The 19,014-nt window shown below is 48.1% G+C and overlaps 1 protein-coding gene across 1 annotated transcript; it reads left to right on the top strand.

Annotated features, from left to right (window-relative positions):
• Positions 1-11,303: 11,303 nt before the first annotated feature.
• LOC149853789 (acidic mammalian chitinase-like) lies at positions 11,304-17,477 on the top strand. Its single transcript, XM_090025378.1, has 9 exons — positions 11,304-11,629; positions 12,637-12,693; positions 13,679-13,844; positions 14,183-14,307; positions 14,586-14,709; positions 14,804-14,986; positions 15,844-15,960; positions 16,221-16,356; positions 17,156-17,477. The coding sequence occupies exons 1-9, from the start codon at positions 11,304-11,306 to the stop codon at positions 17,464-17,466; spliced, it is 1,545 nt and encodes a 514-aa protein (XP_089881504.1). The 3' UTR covers positions 17,467-17,477.
• Positions 17,478-19,014: the final 1,537 nt, after the last annotated feature.

The raw sequence follows: 19,014 nt of genomic DNA on the forward strand, positions 1-19,014 counted from the left end.
TGCCTTGCCCACAGATTGTGCCAGGGGCGGGCTCCCTTAAGTGCCTTGGTCTGCTGGCTTTGCAAGGGTTGCTCAGCGGGCCAGCAGTGGCAGTAGTCCCCCCAACCCCAGCGGGCTTAGTTTAAAGCCCAATGGAGCAGGTCAGCCCGTCTGGCTGAGAAGAGCCTCCTGCCCAGGGGGGAGAGGTGGAGGCCATCTCTTCCCAGCAGCTCGCTGCCTCTCTCGCCAAAGAGCGGGCTGTGGTGGTGGAAGCCAAAGCCTTCCTGATGACACCAGCGCCGCAGTCTGGTTCACTACGTGGATCCTCCTCTCCCTCCTCAGCCCATAGCCCGAGACTGGGAGGATCGGCGAAAATACCACCTGAGCTCCCAGACCCCTAAGCCCCGCTCCCAAATCCCTGTAGCGCCTCATGACCTGGCTGGGGGTGCTCTGAGCTGTGTCATTGGTGCCCATGTGAATAAGGAGCATGGGATAGTGGTCTGCGGGCCGGAGGAGTTATTTTTAAGTTCATAATAAAATTTTATCTTCGACAGCAGTGTTGAGAGGTGAATTTGGAACGTGCTTTGGGACTGGAGGTATGTCCGGCTGTTGAGGACCTGTTTCCCTTGGTTATTTGCATTCAGCCTCTTCCTTAGTACCCACCATTTTTCCAATAATAAGGCCAGTGATGAGGACAGTCCTGGAGTGCTGCCACTTTCTGAGCTGGAAAGTAGTGCTTAACAGCAATTACCCCTCTCCCCTTCTTTATAGGAAAGCCAGGCCTTGCATGTAGGAGTGGTGTCTTCTCCATACTAACCTTGGCTGTCTCCCTGCAGATAGCATGGGCTGAGCCTGGGGTCTGCTTCACTGCTGCATTGTTCCAATTTTACGGTGGTGTTGTGCCCGTGGTTCCAGGTGAATGGAAGTAACGCAGCTGGGACTCAAGCCCTTTGGTATTTTCTGTCACTTAGCGTCTGACAATTGGCAAGAGCCTGTTGCTCTGCAAACCCTTCGGTTGATGTGCAAAAGAGTGAAAGGCTCTGGCACTTGTGTGAGCAGATCCCATGCGGGAGTACAACTGAAGTTTAGTGTTAAGTGTCACCCTCTGAAATGATCCACAATCAGTCTTGCCAACTCTCATGATTTTTGGCAATGTTAAGGTCTATGCTTTGGAAATGTGACAACCTTAGCTCTTATATAAAAGAAAGAGCTATATTATATATATAAAAGGGCTAAGGTTGTCACATTCGTGTAGACTAAGAACAACACCAAAAATCATGAGAGCTGGCAATGGTGAGTGTGACCCCTGTGTGCAGCTGCTCCCCTCCCCACAACAACTCAGGGAGGCAAGGGGGACAAGGAGAACCAATTGGGACTTTTGGATTGAAACCTGGAATTGGAAAAGACTGGCAATTGGAAACAAAACTTTTGGTGAGAATATGCCAAGTTCGACAGCTTTTGTTGAGAGAATTTCTCAGGTCCCAGGTGGAAGACCCCACAGCACTGATATGGGCTTGTCAGCTGTAGATCATTACTATCATTATCCTCTTATTGTCTGTACACAAATGAAGAGCTGGGAGTTGAACCCAGGGTTTGTGATCCCCCCTCCTTGTGCTCTAAACATAAGACCAGACCTCCCGCTTTGAGTAGCCACACCAGAAAGGTTACAGAACCAGCAACTTCATCCTTTTCAGAACCTCCTTTCTTTTGCACGTGGAGGGACAAAAAAGGATGTAGGGGCAGAGGTTTGAGTAACTAGTCCGAGTGGAGTGTGTGCAGTCTCCCCAGAGTTGTTTGCACTCTCCAGCAAGGTTAATTGCATTTAGTCCTTGGAACCCTATCGCACCATAGCTACAAAGCTCTAACGCCATCAGGTCTGATTAGACTTTCTCTTATGTAAGGAAGGATATGACGGGGTTGTCTGTAATAGCAAGGGAATGGACCTGATGATCCTGGAGGTCCTTTTTGGTCTTATGCTCTCGTTCAACTTCCATCCTTGTCTCGTCTTACTTTATTATGCAGTTCAAAGAGAAGTAGCATAGATCAGTTCTTTTACCCCAGAATATGCATTCTGTGCATTCATTTGGAGATAGGAGCCAGGCTTGTGCCAATTAGTTGACAGCTAACCAACATCCGTTAGTGGGAAATGCCATGGGTTGTTGCTAACAATCCCCAATTCATAATCTTGCTCTTAACTGATGGAGATCTGAGAGGCCTCAAAGCCAAAGGGTTTATTAGTGTCATGGAAGAAACCCCCAGGATAACACAGGGTTGCAAAATTAGACTCTTTCTTCACACGAGCACTGCAACAGAAGCCTGTTGATCGGGTTCTGCTTTGTGTTACACTGGTGTAATCCCAGAGCAAATGTATCAAACCAAAGCGAATCAGATTTCAGTGGCCCAAACCAGAGTTGATTTTGTCCCAACTTCTACAAGTTAGGGCTACTTCTGGGAGGGTGAGTTTGAACCTCTGAACCTTACTTCATTGAGAACTAGAGGCTTAAATACATTTAAAGCCCTGGCTCTTCAGTGTTTGCTGTCAGATTCAAGAGAAAAAAGAAAAAGAACACACAGGTCCAAGTGGCTGGACCTCAGCCCACCCTCCATCCCCAAGACCCCTTAAAAGTACTTGCATGCAATGGCATCTATTTCTTGGTTTGCCACTGAAGTTCACCAGGATTTAAGAAACTTTGATTCTACTTCTGCACGTGGCCAGAACTGCCATCTTGGCAGGATGGAGCGGCACCCTGCCCATCACATGGAAACCCAAGGCTCTGTACCCCTGTGTCAGTCATTCACCTGGGAGACGAGACCTGGCTCCAACCTCTGCCCCAAGGACTGCTTAAAGTAAAGCTCTATGTAAAATAGTAATTAGAGTGTGTAATAAAGTCTAACGAAGAGGCTGCAACTACCATTAGACTGGAAAGGCACATCAGTGCCCTCAAAAGCTCTCCTCCATTCCCATTATTGAGTAGCTACCACAGCCAGTATTTTCTCTGCTCTTCCCACAAGCATCCCCTCTTCCTACCTGGAGAGATCTTCCCAGCCCTTTCCCACAGAAATTCTTCAGGAAATCCTTTTTACCACCTTCAGCTTACAGAGTTCATCAGGAAAGTTTCTCTCTTGAAGCCTTAGCTTTCTCATCTCCAGCCCAGAAGAAACCCACAAATAAACTCCCCCTGCTCCTAGATTTCTAGATCTCCACCATGGAGAAGTTATCAAGCCAACCCTTCTCCAGCTCAGGGAAGACCCCAGGTAAACCCCTCCACTGTTGTTATTGCTTCTCCAGCTCTTCATTTCCTCTAGAAATCCCTACAGCTCTTTACAAGGAACCTGATCATCCTCTGTTTAGCTGCCCTGCTCCCTGAGACTTGCAAATACTTTGCTCCCTTTCCCTATTTGTTAGGCTCCTGCACTGCCCTACCCTTCAGCTCCAGATGGATCACACCTGGGAAGCCAGAGGTCCTTTCCTTAAAACTCAGCAGCCAACAGAGCAGCTGACCTGGATGATTCCAGCAGTGTTTCCTGGGGAAAAACCCTCTTGCTTTTTTTGACAAATGAGTTGGAGACTTTTCTGAAAGAGTTGAGCTAGTACAAAGGAGCGTCTAGGAAAAATGTTAGTGGCTGGGTAGGCTTATGAATGTTCAGCAATGACTCATACACTTTTCACATCAGTCTCTGAAGAAAAGAATAGTCCCATGGTTAAATCACAGTTTTAGGACTAGTGAGAGCTGGGTTCAGTACCTAGGAGGTATATCTGTTTGTAAGCCAGAGGCTTAAATTTGTCCTAAACAGCAGAATATTGTACAAGCTGATTTGCAGCAATCACTTGTGCTGTTATTTGTTTTTCCAGGAATTGGGGCTTGCTCAGCAGTAACAGCCAAAGAGTTGAGACTTTTGGCTTCCACTCTTAGCATTGCCCTTGACTGAATCTGCCCAGCAACCTTCCCTGTCTCTTGGCTCACCACTTAGTTCTAAGGGGATAACCATACCTGCATGCCTCACAAGGAGATGTGAGGTTCAGTTAATATTTGGGAGATTCTTGGAGGGAATCCTTATTCAGAAGTCTTCTCGTTGTAACTAAAACAGGGCTGACTCCCGTCCATGGCTTGAACCTTCGTGTGAAGAGTACCCATACTGTACTGCCTGCTTCCATGTTGAGGGGAAAAACTCAAACGGATGTGTATGCTACAGCAGCAAAGTGGAAACTCGTGATGGAGTTGAGCACACCATGGCTTAGTGTCTCACTAATGTTCCAAGTACCAGTTCCAGATGCTCCTATATTACAGTGTTATTTCTTAACAACTCATGTGCGCTTTCTCTTGGGCTAGGGACAGAAGTTGCACACAAGCTGGCATAAGTGATCAGAAAACAGTTCAAATTTCTAACGCAACAGAAGTTCAGTGCACATAAAGTGCTCTCAAAATGGCTGAAACAGGTTTACGGTAAACCTGGACGGATGTAGTATCAGACTTAACTGATTCAGGTCAAATCAGCTTATTGAACTTCTGTTGCAGATTCCCTCTGGATTAATGTAAATTTGCAGTCCCCAGCATCCCAGGATGCTTTGCACCTCCCATTGCAGGGTGGGTGGGCTAGCTGTGGCCCAAGCTGTCTGCTCCAGCCCAGCAGGGAGGCATGCTCTAGCGCCCCCTGGCTTCTGGTCTGAGCCACTGCAGGCATGTGGCTGCATTTCCAGAAGCAACAATGAATGTCTGTTCACTTGCTTATTGGTTCAATCTATACTGCATAGACTAACCTGTAAAGATTGAATTGATTCAGCCTTGAGATTTTTGGTTGTACTTAACTTGCGTGGTCTTAGTATATTGAATACCTTTATGTTCTCGCAATACTGTTCTCTGGCTCATTCTTCCCCAGAGAAATAAGAAAAGCAAAAAAGGGAACAAATTAGAAATATTCTTCACATTGCACTATAACACATGCAGGGTGGGGTTACGGCGGAACAGCCTTGATTTACTTCAGTAAGTCTGTACGTAATAGGTCATTTGTCATCCTCTGAAGGTCACACGTGTTGGCATCTTACACCTGCGCTGTTGGGATCTATCAGGAGCCAGAACTGGCACTTGTATCTGCTCTATTGATCCTTCTTTCTCTTCTGTTGCCAAATCAGCCTGGGTGCCAAAGGGATTGAGGTATGTAAGGAGGGCCCAATCCTTTAAGCTACCATAAAAAAACAAACAAACAAACAAACAAAAAAACCCACACTCAGGTAGGCTTTGGAGTGGTGAGAGACGCGTGGGTGAAGCCCGCTGCGCCCCCACTCCCCCGAAGCCCCCCAGACACCCCCTCAGCAGCCGCCGAGCCCCCTGCCGACCTCCAGCACAGCCGGAGGTAAGCGGGCTCGTGGTGGGAAGAGGTTAACTCCTCGCTTGCTCGGAGGAGGCCGCTGTCTGGTGCCAGCCCGGTCAAGCCCCCGCCCAGGCCCCTACTTGGCCCAGCCCCCCAGGGAGCCCCGCGAACAGGCTACGTAAACAGGCGCTTGAGTTAGCGCGGAGTTCGTGCAGGGGAGGGCGTGGGAGGGCACGAGACCCTGCCTGCGACCCCCCCAGAGTAGTCAGCCCCAGCCGCAGTCAGCCCACCAGAGGCATGACACGGATGGGCACGCGCCACACCCCAAGGGTCCCCTCGGCTCTGCGGCCCCCGCATTGGGCGCCTCAGAGACAGCCGCCCAGACGGGGCCCGTGGTCCCGGGCTCCACGCAGACGGAGCCCCTGGCTCTCGGCTGCGGGGGCTGCCTGTCCCTTTTTCAGGCTCTGGGGCCCGCGAGCATGGCCACCTCCCCTTGCGGGGTCTGCTCCCTACTGGGGTCTCTGGCGCGCCGGCTGGAGGACCTCCAGGCCACAGTCCAGAGACTGCGTGCCATCAGGGACTGCGAGCAGGAGATAGACTCCTACTGCCAGGCCCTTCTCCCCCGGGAGCCGCAGGGGAGAGCTCCGTCTCCCTCCGCGACTAAGGAGGACTCTGGGACCTCCCGCTCTGCCCAGTCAGGGGCATGGACCGAGGTGGTCAAGGGCCCCAAGGCCCGCCGCACCAAGGCCCCTGCCCCGCCGGAGCTTAGCAACAGGTTCGCACCTCTTGCAGCCCCAGCAGAGCCCATGCAGTTGCCGGCTCCTGCAGGCAACCCAGGCTCGACCGTAGCTACTGCCCCCGCTCTCCGCAAGACAAAGCGAAAGGTGTCTGTTGTGGGAGACTCCATCCTGCGGGGCACTGAGGGGGCAATCTGCCGCCCCGACCCCTTAGCCCGGGAAGTCTGCTGCTTCCCGGGGGCCCGCATCCGAGACATTGCGGAGAGGATCCCGCAGCTCCTCCGGCCCACAGACCACTACCCCATGCTCCTGATTCATGTGGACACCAATGACACGGCTTGGAGCACCCCCAGCCAGGTCATGAGGCGCTACAGGGAGTTGGGAGCGGGGCTTAGGGGTCTGGGAGCTCAGGTGGTGTTTTCGTCGATCCTCCCAGTCTCGGGCTATGGGCTGAGGAGGGAGAGGAGGATCCATGCTGTGAACCAAAGACTGCGGCGCTGGTGTCATCGGGAAGGCTTTGGCTTCCACCACCACAGCCCGCTCTTTGGAGAGAGAGGCAGCGAGCTGCTGGGAAGAGATGGCCTCCACCTCTCTCCCCTGGGGAGGAGGCTCTTCTCAGCCGGGCTGGCTGACCTGCTCCACCGGGCTTTAAACTAAGCCTGCTGGGGGATGGGGGGACTACTGCCCCTGCTGGCCCGCTGAACGGCCCTTGCAAAGCCAGCGGACCAAGGCACTTAAAGCGGCACTTAAGGGAGCCCACCCCTGCCCCAGCCCTGGTACAATCTGTGGGCAAGGCAAGAGCCCCCAAGGGCACACTTGCCTGCCTGTACACTAATGCCAGGAGCCTGGGCAACAAGCAGGACGAGCTCGTCCTCCTGCTCAGTGCAAAGAAATATGATGTCACTGGGGTAACGGAGACCTGGTGGGACTCCACCCATGACTGGACCATGGGTATAGAGGGCTATACCCTGTACAGGAGGGATCGTGTTGACAAAAGGGGCGGGGGTGTAGCTCTCTATGTGAAGGAAAGCTACATGTCCCTGCAAGCTGATGTTGGCGACCGGCATGGACAGCTAGAGACCCTCTGGGTAAAAATTCGTGGGGAATTCGGCACAGGGGACACAACGGTGGGAGTCTACTACAGACCTCCCACTCAAAGTCCCGAGCTTGACCAGGAATTCGCCCAGGAACTGACTGCGGCCGCTTGCTCCAGGACCTTGGTTGTCATGGGTGACTTCAATTACCCGGACATCTCGTGGGATGATCACTCAGCTAAATCTGAGCGGACGCAAAGCTTCCTCTCGTGCGTGGATGACCTCTACCTGACTCAAGAAGTCTGTGGGCCAATGAGAGGCAAAGCGCTGCTAGACCTGGTACTGGCTTCGGGGGACGACCTAATCGGCGACCTAGTGATTGATGGGAAGTTGGGTGACAGCGACCACGAGCTGATCACCTTCACCATCCGCCGTAAAGCTGGCAAGTCAGTCAGCAACACACAAGCCCTTGACTTCAGAAAAGCCGACTGTGACAAGCTCAAGAGGCTGGTCGGTCAGGCCCTCAGGGACCATGACCCCAGGGAGATGGGAGTTCAAGAAGAGTGGTTGCTTCTCAAGGAAGCGATCCTCAGTGCACAAGCTAAATCTGTTCCAACACGGAGGAAAGGCAGCAAGAAGGCACAGCAGCCCCCCTGGCTCTCCAGGGACCTAGTGGACCTACTGTGGCTAAAAAGGAAAGCCTACAAAGGATGGAGGACGGGATTCACCTCCAAGGAGGATTACTCCGCGCTGGTCCGGTCCTGCAGGGACCAAACCAGGAAAGCCAAGGCTGCAACTGAACTCCAGCTAGCTTCAGGCATCAAGGACAACAAAAAGTCCTTTTTCAGATATGTGGGGAGCCGGAGGAAAAGCAAGGGCAATGTTGGACCCCTGCTGAACCAGATGGGGCAACTGACAATTGACGCCCAGGAAAAAGCCAACCTATTAAATAGGTACTTTGCGTCAGTCTTTCATCAGTCACACGGGATGCCCATGCCTGCTATGGGACAGGGAGATCCGGGTGATGGGGATCCCCTACCCTCCATCAATGCTGACCTCGTGAAGGAACACCTTGAGAAGCTGGATACCTTCAAGTCAGCCGGCCCTGACAACCTGCACCCCAGGGTACTCAAGGAGCTGGCGAGCGTCATAGCCCAGCCCCTGGCACAAATCTTTGAAAACTCCTGGCGCTCTGGTGCAGTGCCCGAAGACTGGAAGGTGGCCAATGTGGCGCGGATCTTCAAGAAAGGGAGGAGAGTGGATCCGGCTAACTACAGGCCCATTAGCCTGACTTCTATCCTGGGGAAGATCTTAGAAAAGTTTATTAAGGAGGCCGTCCTTGAGGGACTGGCCCAGGCTAACATCCTAAGGGACAGCCAGCACGGGTTTGTTGCGGGTGGGTCTTGTTTGACCAATCTCATTTCCTTCTACGACCAGGTGACCTATCACCTGGACAAGGGAGAAGAGATTGATGTCATATATCTTGACTTCAAAAAAGCTTTTGCTCTGGTATCCCATGATCACCTCTTGGCCAAAGTGGCCGGTTGTGGCTTTGGCTCCACCACGATCCGCTGGCTGGGAAATTGGCTTCGTGGTCGGACCCAGAGGGTTGCGATTGATGGCAGTCACTCATCGTGGTGCCCTGTGACCAGTGGGTCCCTCAAGGCTCTGTCCTGGGACCCGTCCTGTTCAACATCTTCATTAATGATGTGGACATTGGAGTTAGGAGTGGACTGGCCAAGTTCGCCGATGACTCCAAACTTTGGGGCAAAGCAGCCACGCCAGAAGACAGGCGGGTGAGCCAGGCTGACCTGGACAAGCTCAGCAAATGGGCGGACGAGAACCTCATGGTGTTTAACACCGAAAAATGCAAGGTTCTCCACCTTGGGAGGAAAAACCTGCAGCTTCCTTATAGGCTCGGCAGTGCTACGCTGGTTAGCACTACAGAAGAAAGGGACTTGGGGGTCATCATCGACCACAAGATGAACATGAGCCTGCAATGCGATGCTGCGGCTAGTAAAGCGACCAAAACGCTGGCTTGCATCCATAGACGCTTCTCGAGCAAATCCCGGGACGTCATTCTCCCCTTGTACTCGGCCTTGCTGCGGCCGCAGCTGGAGTACTGCGTCCAGTTTTGGGCTCCGCAATTCAAAAAGGATGTGGAGAAGCTTGAGAGAGTCCAGAGGAGAGCCACACGCATGATCAGAGGTCAGGAAAACAGATCTTACAATGACAGGCTGAGAGCCATGGGACTCTTTAGCCTGGAAAAGCGCAGGCTCAGGAGTGATCTGATGGCCACCTATAAGTTTATCAGGGGTGACCACCAGGATCTGGGGGAACGTCTGTTCACCAGAGCGCCCCAAGGGATGACGAGGTCGAGCGGTCACAAACTCCTGCGAGACCGTTTCAGGCTGGACATAAGGAAGAATTTCTTTCCTGTCCGAGCCCCCAAGGTCTGGAACAGCCTGCCAGCGGAGGTGGTTCAAGCGCCTACACTGAACACCTTCAAGAGCAAATTGGATGCTTATCTGGCTGGGATCCTATGACCCCAGCTGACTTCCTGCCCTTTGGGCAGGGGGCTGGACTCGATGATCTCCCGAGGTCCCTTCCAGCCCTAATGTCTATGAAATCTATGAAATATTGGAGCTTTAGGATTATCGGCAGTTGCCATGAATTAGCCTGAGATCTAGTTATTAACCAAAGGCAAGGGAGGATGAGGACACCTTTGCTGAACCTTTCCTGGCATGTTCTGTGTGCTCTCTACCCCACCAGTGCATCCAGATGGGCGTGATTTTTTTTTTTTCCATTCATTTTTCTTAGTTTTGTTCAATCAAAGTGTGCCCGGGCATTCTCCTGGCCTCTGTGCAGTGTGCCTGTGACTGGTGCTCACTGCATGCTTTCAAGGGCCCCTTCTATTGCCTGGGATGAGCCCAAGGGGAAGGGGCTGTGGTTCCCTGCCCCCCCCAGCCCTGAGAGACTTTATCTCACTGGTGGCATTTGGGGTGTCACCACCCTTGAAAAATGGGCTCTGCTATTTGTATATTTAATTTTGCTTGTGTGTGTAGCTTGACAGCTGACGTGTTGTTTTTATTGCAGGTGTGTGGGTTCCATGCTGATAAGGGGACTTTCCTCTGTCATATAAACCAGCATGGCACCCCAGGTGGGCATCTTATCAGAAGGAAAGATGAGAAACACACTGCTGTGGACTGGTGAGTAACTCTTGGGCTTTTTGTCTCGAGCAGACTTCCCTAGAAGGCTGGGCTCACGGGGCTTGGAACGGACGTGTCCCAGGTGTTTTGGGGTCACGTTCCATGTGGAAGTAGAATTACTTAGTCTGCGACTGGAATAAGGTTTGTCAATGCTGAATCAGTTTATTTCTAATGCATGCTCCTTTCTTTCGCAGGCTTGGCCGTTTTGCTGCAGTTGCAGCTGGGTAAGAATATCTCATCTTTTTCTCTTTGTGGAGCTGATGAATATTCAGGACAATAAGCCTTTGTTAAATGAGAGAATGGGAGAGTTAAGCCTGGGGGAAATTAGGCAAACTGGCGGAATCGTTGGATCTCAACTTCAGCTAGTGGAAATCAGTTTAGCAATGTCAGCTCCAGTGAGCCATGTCCGTTCACACTAGCTGAAGATCTGACCCAATTGTTCTCCTTTTTATACTTTACTCCTCCCTTTCTTTCTTCCCTCCTTTTCATTTTGCAATGAATGATCTGTGAGTTGAAGAATGGGCAAGTTGTTTTTTTTTGTTTTTTTTTGGGCGGGGGGGGGAGAGCTCTGCATTAAGAAGGAATAGGGAGGAACAGAACTAGTAATGCTTGGCCCTCTCTACTAATTATGCTGAGACTTAGTCTCCAAATAAGCAAGATTATCCTTTGTGCAAAACCGGAACGCCTTGGTCTACAGCAAATATGTAATTTCAAGCTGTTCTCTGTGGAAAGGGAACAGTCTGACCTTGGGTAATACCTAGGAAAAAACAGTGTCCTGAAATATGTGTCAGGAGGGTGGGATGGTGCTTAAATGGAACAGGTGACTGACTTAGTATTTTTTCACTGACACAACCATCTCTGTTTAGGGTGCAACATTGAATAAACAGAATTCCTAGGTTCAATTAAGCTGTCATTCATAGTGGGAAGTGGTGCATCTATGCACATAGTCAGGAAGTGTGAGGGAAGAGGTTGAATTTTCTTCCTCTTAAGCCAATGGAGCTGCAACAGTGTAAGAAGAATTACTCCCGACTGGTATGAACACTGGTGAGAGCAGAATAAGTCTTCTGATTGCTCCCTCAATGATTTCTCAAGATCACCATGCAGAAAGAGACAGGCATTGCTTTCTCAGACTGCTCCGATTCACTTGTCTCCTAGGCTCTGCCTACAAACTTGTGTGCTACTTCACTAACTGGGCCCAGTACAGGCCAGAACCTGCCAAGTACTTCCCAAACAATGTGGACCCCCACTTATGCACCCACTTGATGTACGCCTTTGCAACGATGAATGAAAATAAGATTGCACCCTATGAATGGAACGATGAGGACAGACTCTTTCCAGCATTTCAATCACTAAAGAAAAGGTCAGTCCTTTCCAAAGTACGAGACCTAAAACAAACAGTAGTGGTGTCAGATGAGATTGAGGCAGGAGTCTTTCCTATCAGTTATGATGTAAGAGTGGAAGAGGTGTAATAAAGGATTTCCTTGTTGTAGAATAGAAATTATATAAAAGATGGACTGTAGCAGTGCTTTTGTTAAGGGCCCCGTTTTGCAATCTTGATGAGACTTCGCTTGCAAAAGTAATTTTGTTGACTTCAGCAGGCTACCAATACGTGTACATCCACATTAGTCAAATCTGCAGGTCTGTCATACCTTGCGTTTAAACCCCTCTGTCACGTTATAGTAGCTTGGATGATTTATGTTCCCTGTGGCTGGAATGTGACACTCTGGATTCAAGTTCGGGTTTAAAGATTTTTATTAATGCATAAAGCAGTTGTGGAATCAAGGAGGAGGGGAGCGTGTGCTGTTGAACTTGAACCCAAGGGACATGGATTGAAAGCCTGGTTTTGCCATGGACTCTTTTGACCTTTGAGAAGTTTCATAGATTTCATAGACGTTAGGGCTGGAGGGGACCTCAAAGATCATCGAGTCCAGCCCCCTGCCCCAGGGACAGGAAGTCAGCTGGGGTCAAAGGACCCCAGCAAGATCAGCATCCAAGCGTTTCTTGAATAAGTCCAGAGTAGGTGCCTGCACCACATCTGGAGGGAGTCTGTTCCAGGTCTTGGGGGCTCGGGGGCAAAAGTTGTTTGTTCTTTCTCTGCTTCCTATTTCCATGCGTGAACTGAGGGGAAAATAACACTCCCCATATTCCATCTTTTATCCATCCTACCTGTTTGGGCCATAAGCTCTTTAAGGAGAAGGCTGTTTCTTGCTCTATGTTAGTACTATGTTTGGCACGGCAGGGTTCTGGGGCACTAGTGTGATGGATAAGCCAGAAAGAGGTGAATGGATTTGTCTCAAACTGAAAAATGTTCATCACAAAGTGACCACTCCTGCTGACCATTCAGTTTCTTTTCTTTTCTTGTCACAGTAATGACAAGCTGGTCACCCTGCTGGCCATCGGAGGGTGGAACTTTGGCACTCAAAAGTAAGAGCTTTTCTTTTCGCTGCAGCAAAATAACAAGGATGATAGGGATGCCAGGGGTCCGACAATATACAGCCGCCTCCAGCTCTTCTGGAGTCAGTGGGAGTCTTGCTGTTAACATCAGCAGGCATGAAATTGGGTGGCCAATGACCGTTGTAAGGGTAGCGAAGGATACTGGATACAAATGGTTGTAGCTGATTAAAAACTGGTGATAGCTCTGAGGCTAGTGAGAATACAGGGGAATAGTGGGTACGGTGCTTAACTAGGAAATAAGTGGCATGATGAAGTATTATCCATGATACAAAAGGAAGGTGATTGGTGAGGATGGGAATACAGGAGATTTATTGAAATGATAAAGCTGATGTTGCTGAAGTTGGGAATTTTTTTCATTTGAAGTCCTTTCTGTAAAAAGTGCAGGTTTTGTTAGTGAAATGTATTTAAATGTCACTGAACCGATCATTTAAAAACAAAGAAAAGTCCCAATTCATTTCCATTCAAAATGTTTTGATTTTTTTTTTTTCCAATTGGGAATGATTTTTTGATTACATTTACCTTTGATTATCATTTTTTCAAGTTTAACAAATGCTCAAAATCAGAATTAAATGTTTTGCTTCAGATTAATTTTTTGTTTTGATTTTTTTTTTCCCCTGGAAAATGCTGTAAACCAAAAAAGCCCATATTATTTTATTTTATTTTTTGCACAGCTGTAGAAACTGCAATAGTTGGGAATTTGAATGGGATTGTGGTGGCATTAAATGGAAAATAGTGACACAGCAGTGTGATAATTCAGATAAGGCCATCTGCAATGTCTGTTAATGTCAGTACGAGTCCTCCATTGACTTTATTGGTTATTGGGTCATGGAAATAGATTTCAATTAGAGTGGTATGGGATAAGACCGTCATATTTATAAAACAAATCATGAATCTGCAATGGTATGCATTGACAGGAAATTTGTCTACCGTTGCCTGAGAATTGTCTTTTCCCCAGGTTCACTCAAATGGTGGCATCGCAAGCAAATCGTAAGACCTTCATTGACTCCGTGATTGCGTACCTTCGCAAATTTGGGTTTGATGGGATCGACTTGGATTTTGAATACCCAGGTTCCCGAGGCAGCCCCCCTGAAGACAAGCATCGCTTCACCATCTTGATTGAAGTGAGGAACGAATGGGCTCTCTCAGTTACCTTTTTTAATGGAATATAGGCAGATAATCACGGAGCTGTACATCAGCTGTTCTTGCTGCAGTGCTGCATGATCATGCTGCTTGTCTATCTTTAGTGCCAGGAGACCAGCAATTGTAGAAATAAAATATCAGGATTTGTTTAAGACATCGGGTTTAAGGGCTTTGGGCTACCCAGCCGTGGAAGCAAAAATCAGGAGATTACTGAGCTTGTGAAAAAGAGGTGGCAGATGAAATGTTTCCACATAGATACTTACAGCTGGACAGGAACAGCTTTATAACTGGAGTGACTAATACCATACTCTCTTATCAGGAAATGCTGGAAGCCTTCACAGCTGAAGCTGCAAGTGCCAACAAGCCACGTCTGTTGATTACAGCAGCAGTATCTGCTGGGAAAGCAACTATAGATGCTGGCTATGAGATTGCTGAGATAGGGGGGTAAGTAGCCTGGTTACCACATTGTGTATGGTACGTTATTGGCTGGGTGCTCTGCCGCCTTGACCCTTGTGCCATGAATTACACCTGGGGAGCATGGGTGTGTGCCTAAACCTCCATCTATAGTACTCGCACTCTCATTGCACAGATAACTGCATGAGGCACAAAACAGTAGGGATTCAGAATCGTTATCTAAGGGCATTGTTGGATGATTCGTTGTGTGTTGACTGTCCAGATGGCAGTGCCTTTCCTCATCACCGCTTTTGCTCAAATTATACCAGGCTCCTGGATTTCATCAGTGTGATGACCTATGATTTCCATGGAGGCTGGGATCCAGTCACAGGACACAACAGCCCCTTGTATCAAGGCTTTAGGGACCAGGGTGACTTTAAGTTTTTCAACTGCGTAAGGAAATTAACAGTAAACTCCACTATCTTCCCCAAGAAGATCGTGAGATGATGAGCAATGAGGGTAAGTGTCTTTCCTTTTGTCTCTGCAGAAATATGCTATGGAGTACTGGAAGAACAATGGCGCCCCAGCTGAGAAGCTCATCATGGGTTTCCCCACCTATGGGCGCACCTTCAGGATCAGTGGCCAAGACCATTGTGTTGGAGCTCCAGCATCTGGGGCAGGCTCTTCCGGGCCCTATACCCGGGAAGCCGGCTTTTGGGCATATTATGAGGTAGGAAACGTGAAGAAATTGGATTTTTGTGGACCAGGTCTTGAAGTGGTGTAAACTTGGGCTGCAAAAGCTGGGTAGATAGGTTGACTCCCGGCTGCTACGGTGACTGTAATAACAGGATTTTAGGATAGTTAGTTTAAAAGGAGCCCAAGCATGCCTATACAAGCTTCAGCCTATTGTTTAGATGCATGCTCTGATCCCTTTACTTTGTATATGAAAGTCAGGCCTGTTGACTCTAATAGAACTGTCCAGCTTAAACCTTACCTCATTAGCAGTTGCCTTAATAATTCACTTGTGACTGATCTCTTTTTCATTTAGCATGTTGGTTGCTGGGTATCTATCTCTTGCCTACGATTTTGTTTCATCTATAATGTGAGAGCGATATCTTCCCACTCATGCTAGTGGTATGCTGTTATAGTGCTACTGGGTTATATCTTCACAACTGGAGGAGTTGCATTTAGCTCCTGTCTTGAAGGGAAAGTAAGGCAAAGATGACTATACAGCAGTACTTTATGCCTCTTTTTTTTCCGAATTACTGAGTCTAAAGCAGTTTCTGATGCAAATTAGTGCAGGTCTGCTCTTCTTTGCTTCTGTGGAGATCAGTGAGCAGTTCTCCAAGGCAGGGGACTGATAAGAGTATAGCAGTGACCTGGCCATATCCCGTCCTGTTGGCAGTACACCTGACTGCTGGGTTTATGAGGTGGGTGGGTCTCAAAGTCCATTACTAGTGTCAGGGTTAATTATGCTGCCAGATTGGCACAATGAAGGTTAAATAGGACAGGAGACCTGTTCCTTTGACTTGGCATTCTGGCTCCTGAATGAAGGCCAGTGCATCTAACGCAATGCTGTTTTGTCAGATTTGCACCTTCCTGAAGACTGCTCAAGTACGTTGGATGTGTGACCAGAAAGTCCCATATGCCTATAAAGATAACGAGTGGGTTGGATTTGACAATCTCTGCAGCTACCGACACAAAGTAAGGCTTTAATATTCTAAAGTGACCTGTGTGTTTACTGCTTCTGCAACTGCAAAACACTTGGCTTATATCCCATGCATCTTAGTTCCTCTTGTTAAAATGTGGGCACATACCGTATTTATTTGCATACCACATGCCCCCAAATAAGGTTTTACACCTTGTTTGTTCTCTAAAGAGCTAATGATTTCAGTACTTGCGCTGAAATTCTTGGAGAACACAGTTGAGAGCTGTCTTGAGTAGTTTTATGATGTTTGTGGTAGGTCCAATACTTGAAGGATAACAATTTTGGAGGAGCCATGGTCTGGGCAATTGACTTGGATGATTTCCTGGGCACTTTCTGCAATGAAGGAAAATATCCTCTGATAAGCGAGCTGAAGAGACTCCTTGAAATGAATGGTAAGAAGACAGCAATAAGGATTTCTGGGCAATCTAGTTACACAATTCTACATGGCTAAAACCCAGGACTGGGTGTGGGAGACGAGAGGAAAATGAAGAGAGCCTTGACATGTTTTAGTCCCAGTAGGTGAATAGTGAAGACACTCACTTAGGTCTTAAGCCTCCTGTCACCTAGGGTGGGTTTGGACCTGCATAGTCTTTGACTTCCTGAACCACCCCACCAGGTCACAGGTTAGGTATGATCTACTACCATTTCCAACCATTCTTTTGACCCTGGCCCTTGGGCAGCCAAGACGGGGAGATGCATGTATCCAGGTGGAAGAGAGCATTTTAAAGGAGGTGTAGCTCAGGGAAATGGATGGATGCTGCTCTGGAAGAGAAGGAGTCCTGGGCTTTAGCATGGACCCAGTGGGATAGAATCTTCCCTGCTGCTTTTTCATTCAGTTTATTCAGTGACTGTGAAATGCAAGGCACAGCAGTTCAGCCCGAAGAGGAGGGCTTCTCCTTGTTTTTCCAGGACTTATGGTCAAGTTCACATAACTGTACCTACCCAGACTCTGCCTAGTCTACTGCACAGGCTCAGTAGCCATGTAGACAGTTAGACATCCACTTTGCACAGGTAATAGAATCACAAGCTGCCCCTATGTACCAAAAATGGTACTTACATAGCTTGAAAACTGTCATTTGGGGCATCAAGTGAAACAGGAGTCTGCCCTTAGACAGCCACAGCAGAATATGAACGTGGGTAAGATATGTCTGAACATGTGATTCTTAAAGCACCGATAATTATTCATTTTAGAGCCAATTGATCTGAACTGCCATAAAGACATCCCTGACGATGACTGCGGTTCATGTGGCGCTGCTCCACCTGACCCAACTGACCCAACTGATCCTCCTTCACCTGCAACAAAACCTCCACCGCCTACACCTGAGACGCCACCAGTCGATTCTGGTGATAAGACATTTTGCAGTGATAAACAAGATGGCATGTATGCTGACCCTGAAGATCGGGCATCCTTCTACCAGTGTGCTGCCGGCACTGCTTACCACTTCACCTGTGCAGCTAGCCTGGTCTATGACGAGAGCTGCAAGTGCTGCAACTATCCCTAATATTAACGCCAGCCCCCAGGTTGCAACGTTGGTAACTTCACGAGTCCCTCTGGAATCCCCCTGTCTTTATAAATAAAGCCAGCAGGCAGGGATAGAGCATTATATGTGCGTTGTCTTTCTTCTGTGTGATGTTTGATTAGTGACCCAGTTGTAATAGCAACAGAAACAGCCTGTTTTCCGTAGTGTCTTCTCTGCTGTTGCATCACAACAAGTATACACCACACTCTCAACCTAGGCAAAATCTGGCATCGTTGGGCACTTTCCAAACTTCATCTAGGGTATGTGTTTGATTCATGTCATATTGGTATTTACACAGCTCTGTGGAAGCTCTCACAGTTGTTGATTCTGGTATAAGTATTTCTCATTAGCTACTGTAATTTTGTAGGCCTCATCCTTAGGGTTGGATTTCTTTCCATTTCTAACTGGTGTGAGGCCACACTGGGGAGGTGTAGTCCATAGCTCTAACTTTCTTCCAAGAACAAATCACTGCAGCTAGATTCAGTGAATTAGAGCACATTTCATGATGGGTGAATTTAACTTTCTCAAAGACACCTGAAACCTCCCAGACTTAAAAGACACAGCTGGGCTTTGGTTCTCATTTACAAAGATTTGAATTGTACATAACTTCACTGGGAAAGTATCAGTGAGGAGAACAGTAGTAGGAATGACACGGGTAAACAGCTATAAAGCTGTGGGAGATCAGTCACGTCTACCAGGGTTCTTTAAACATCTCTCAGCAAAAAAGTGATACTTGCTTTCTAATGATATAGATTTTGGGGTAAGGCATTTTTTAATCATTAAAAAAAAAAAATTACAAAATGACATTTTTGTACCAGCCACCTCTATTTTTCAAACATGATCACTAGATATAATGATCGGATTACTCTGTGCAGCTGCTCAGAGGTGTGAATCTTCAATGACAGTCTTTTAAAAAAGGAACACCTCTTCAACCTATTTTCCTGCTGATGAAACATGGGGAAATATAAGTTACTTAATGAAACATGGGGAAATATAAGCTTGACAGGTTAGTATGGGCTTGGTCGGTCCAGCACAAAGCCTATGCACATCTTAAATCTAGCATACATAGCATTGAACACCCTCTTTCCAGTTCTGACACATTACTTTCTGACAAGTGTGTAGGTTTACACACTATTTTAGCTGCTGGGACTTAAATTGAGTGATGCATAGCATCTGTTGTGGCTCTCTGTTTAGCAGCAAGTTTTCTCCAAAGGTTTATATGCTTGTATATCAGATGCCATCGAATACCTGCAGGGGCATGGATGGAAAGAAAAATTAGGTGAATACAGAGGCATGCGCACATCTTGCAGGTTCAGTGTAGAGCATAGTTCTGGCAAGATGTCCCCTTTTAGCACTGCAAGAAAACATAACTATTTAAAATGTGATTTTTTTTAAAACACTTGTTGAGCACATACAGGGGGCTGATATATAAAACATGCTTAGCTACACCCTTTGCCTCTCCTGTAGCAGGGCCTACTCACAGACTGAATTTAATGCACATTAGCAAAAGCGCATTTATGAATGTGTAGA

The sequence above is a fragment of the Crocodylus siamensis genome, chromosome 13 (genome assembly GCF_052110815.1).
Source record: "Crocodylus siamensis isolate JL-2025a chromosome 13, ASM5211081v1, whole genome shotgun sequence".
Classification (NCBI taxonomy): domain Eukaryota; kingdom Metazoa; phylum Chordata; order Crocodylia; family Crocodylidae; genus Crocodylus; species Crocodylus siamensis.

What these genes read in the sequence shown, in the direction of transcription:
- LOC149853789 (XM_090025378.1), top strand. Translation starts at nt 11,304, where the DNA reads ATGAACACTGGTGAGAGCAGAATAAGTCTTCTGATTGCTCCCTCAATG. An exon ending in TGGAACTTTGGCACTCAAAA is followed by an intron (nt 12,694 to 13,678) that starts GTAAGAGCTTTT and finishes TCTTTTCCCCAG; the next exon opens with GTTCACTCAAATGGTGGCAT. An exon ending in GCTTTTGGGCATATTATGAG is followed by an intron (nt 14,987 to 15,843) that starts GTAGGAAACGTG and finishes CTGTTTTGTCAG; the next exon opens with ATTTGCACCTTCCTGAAGAC.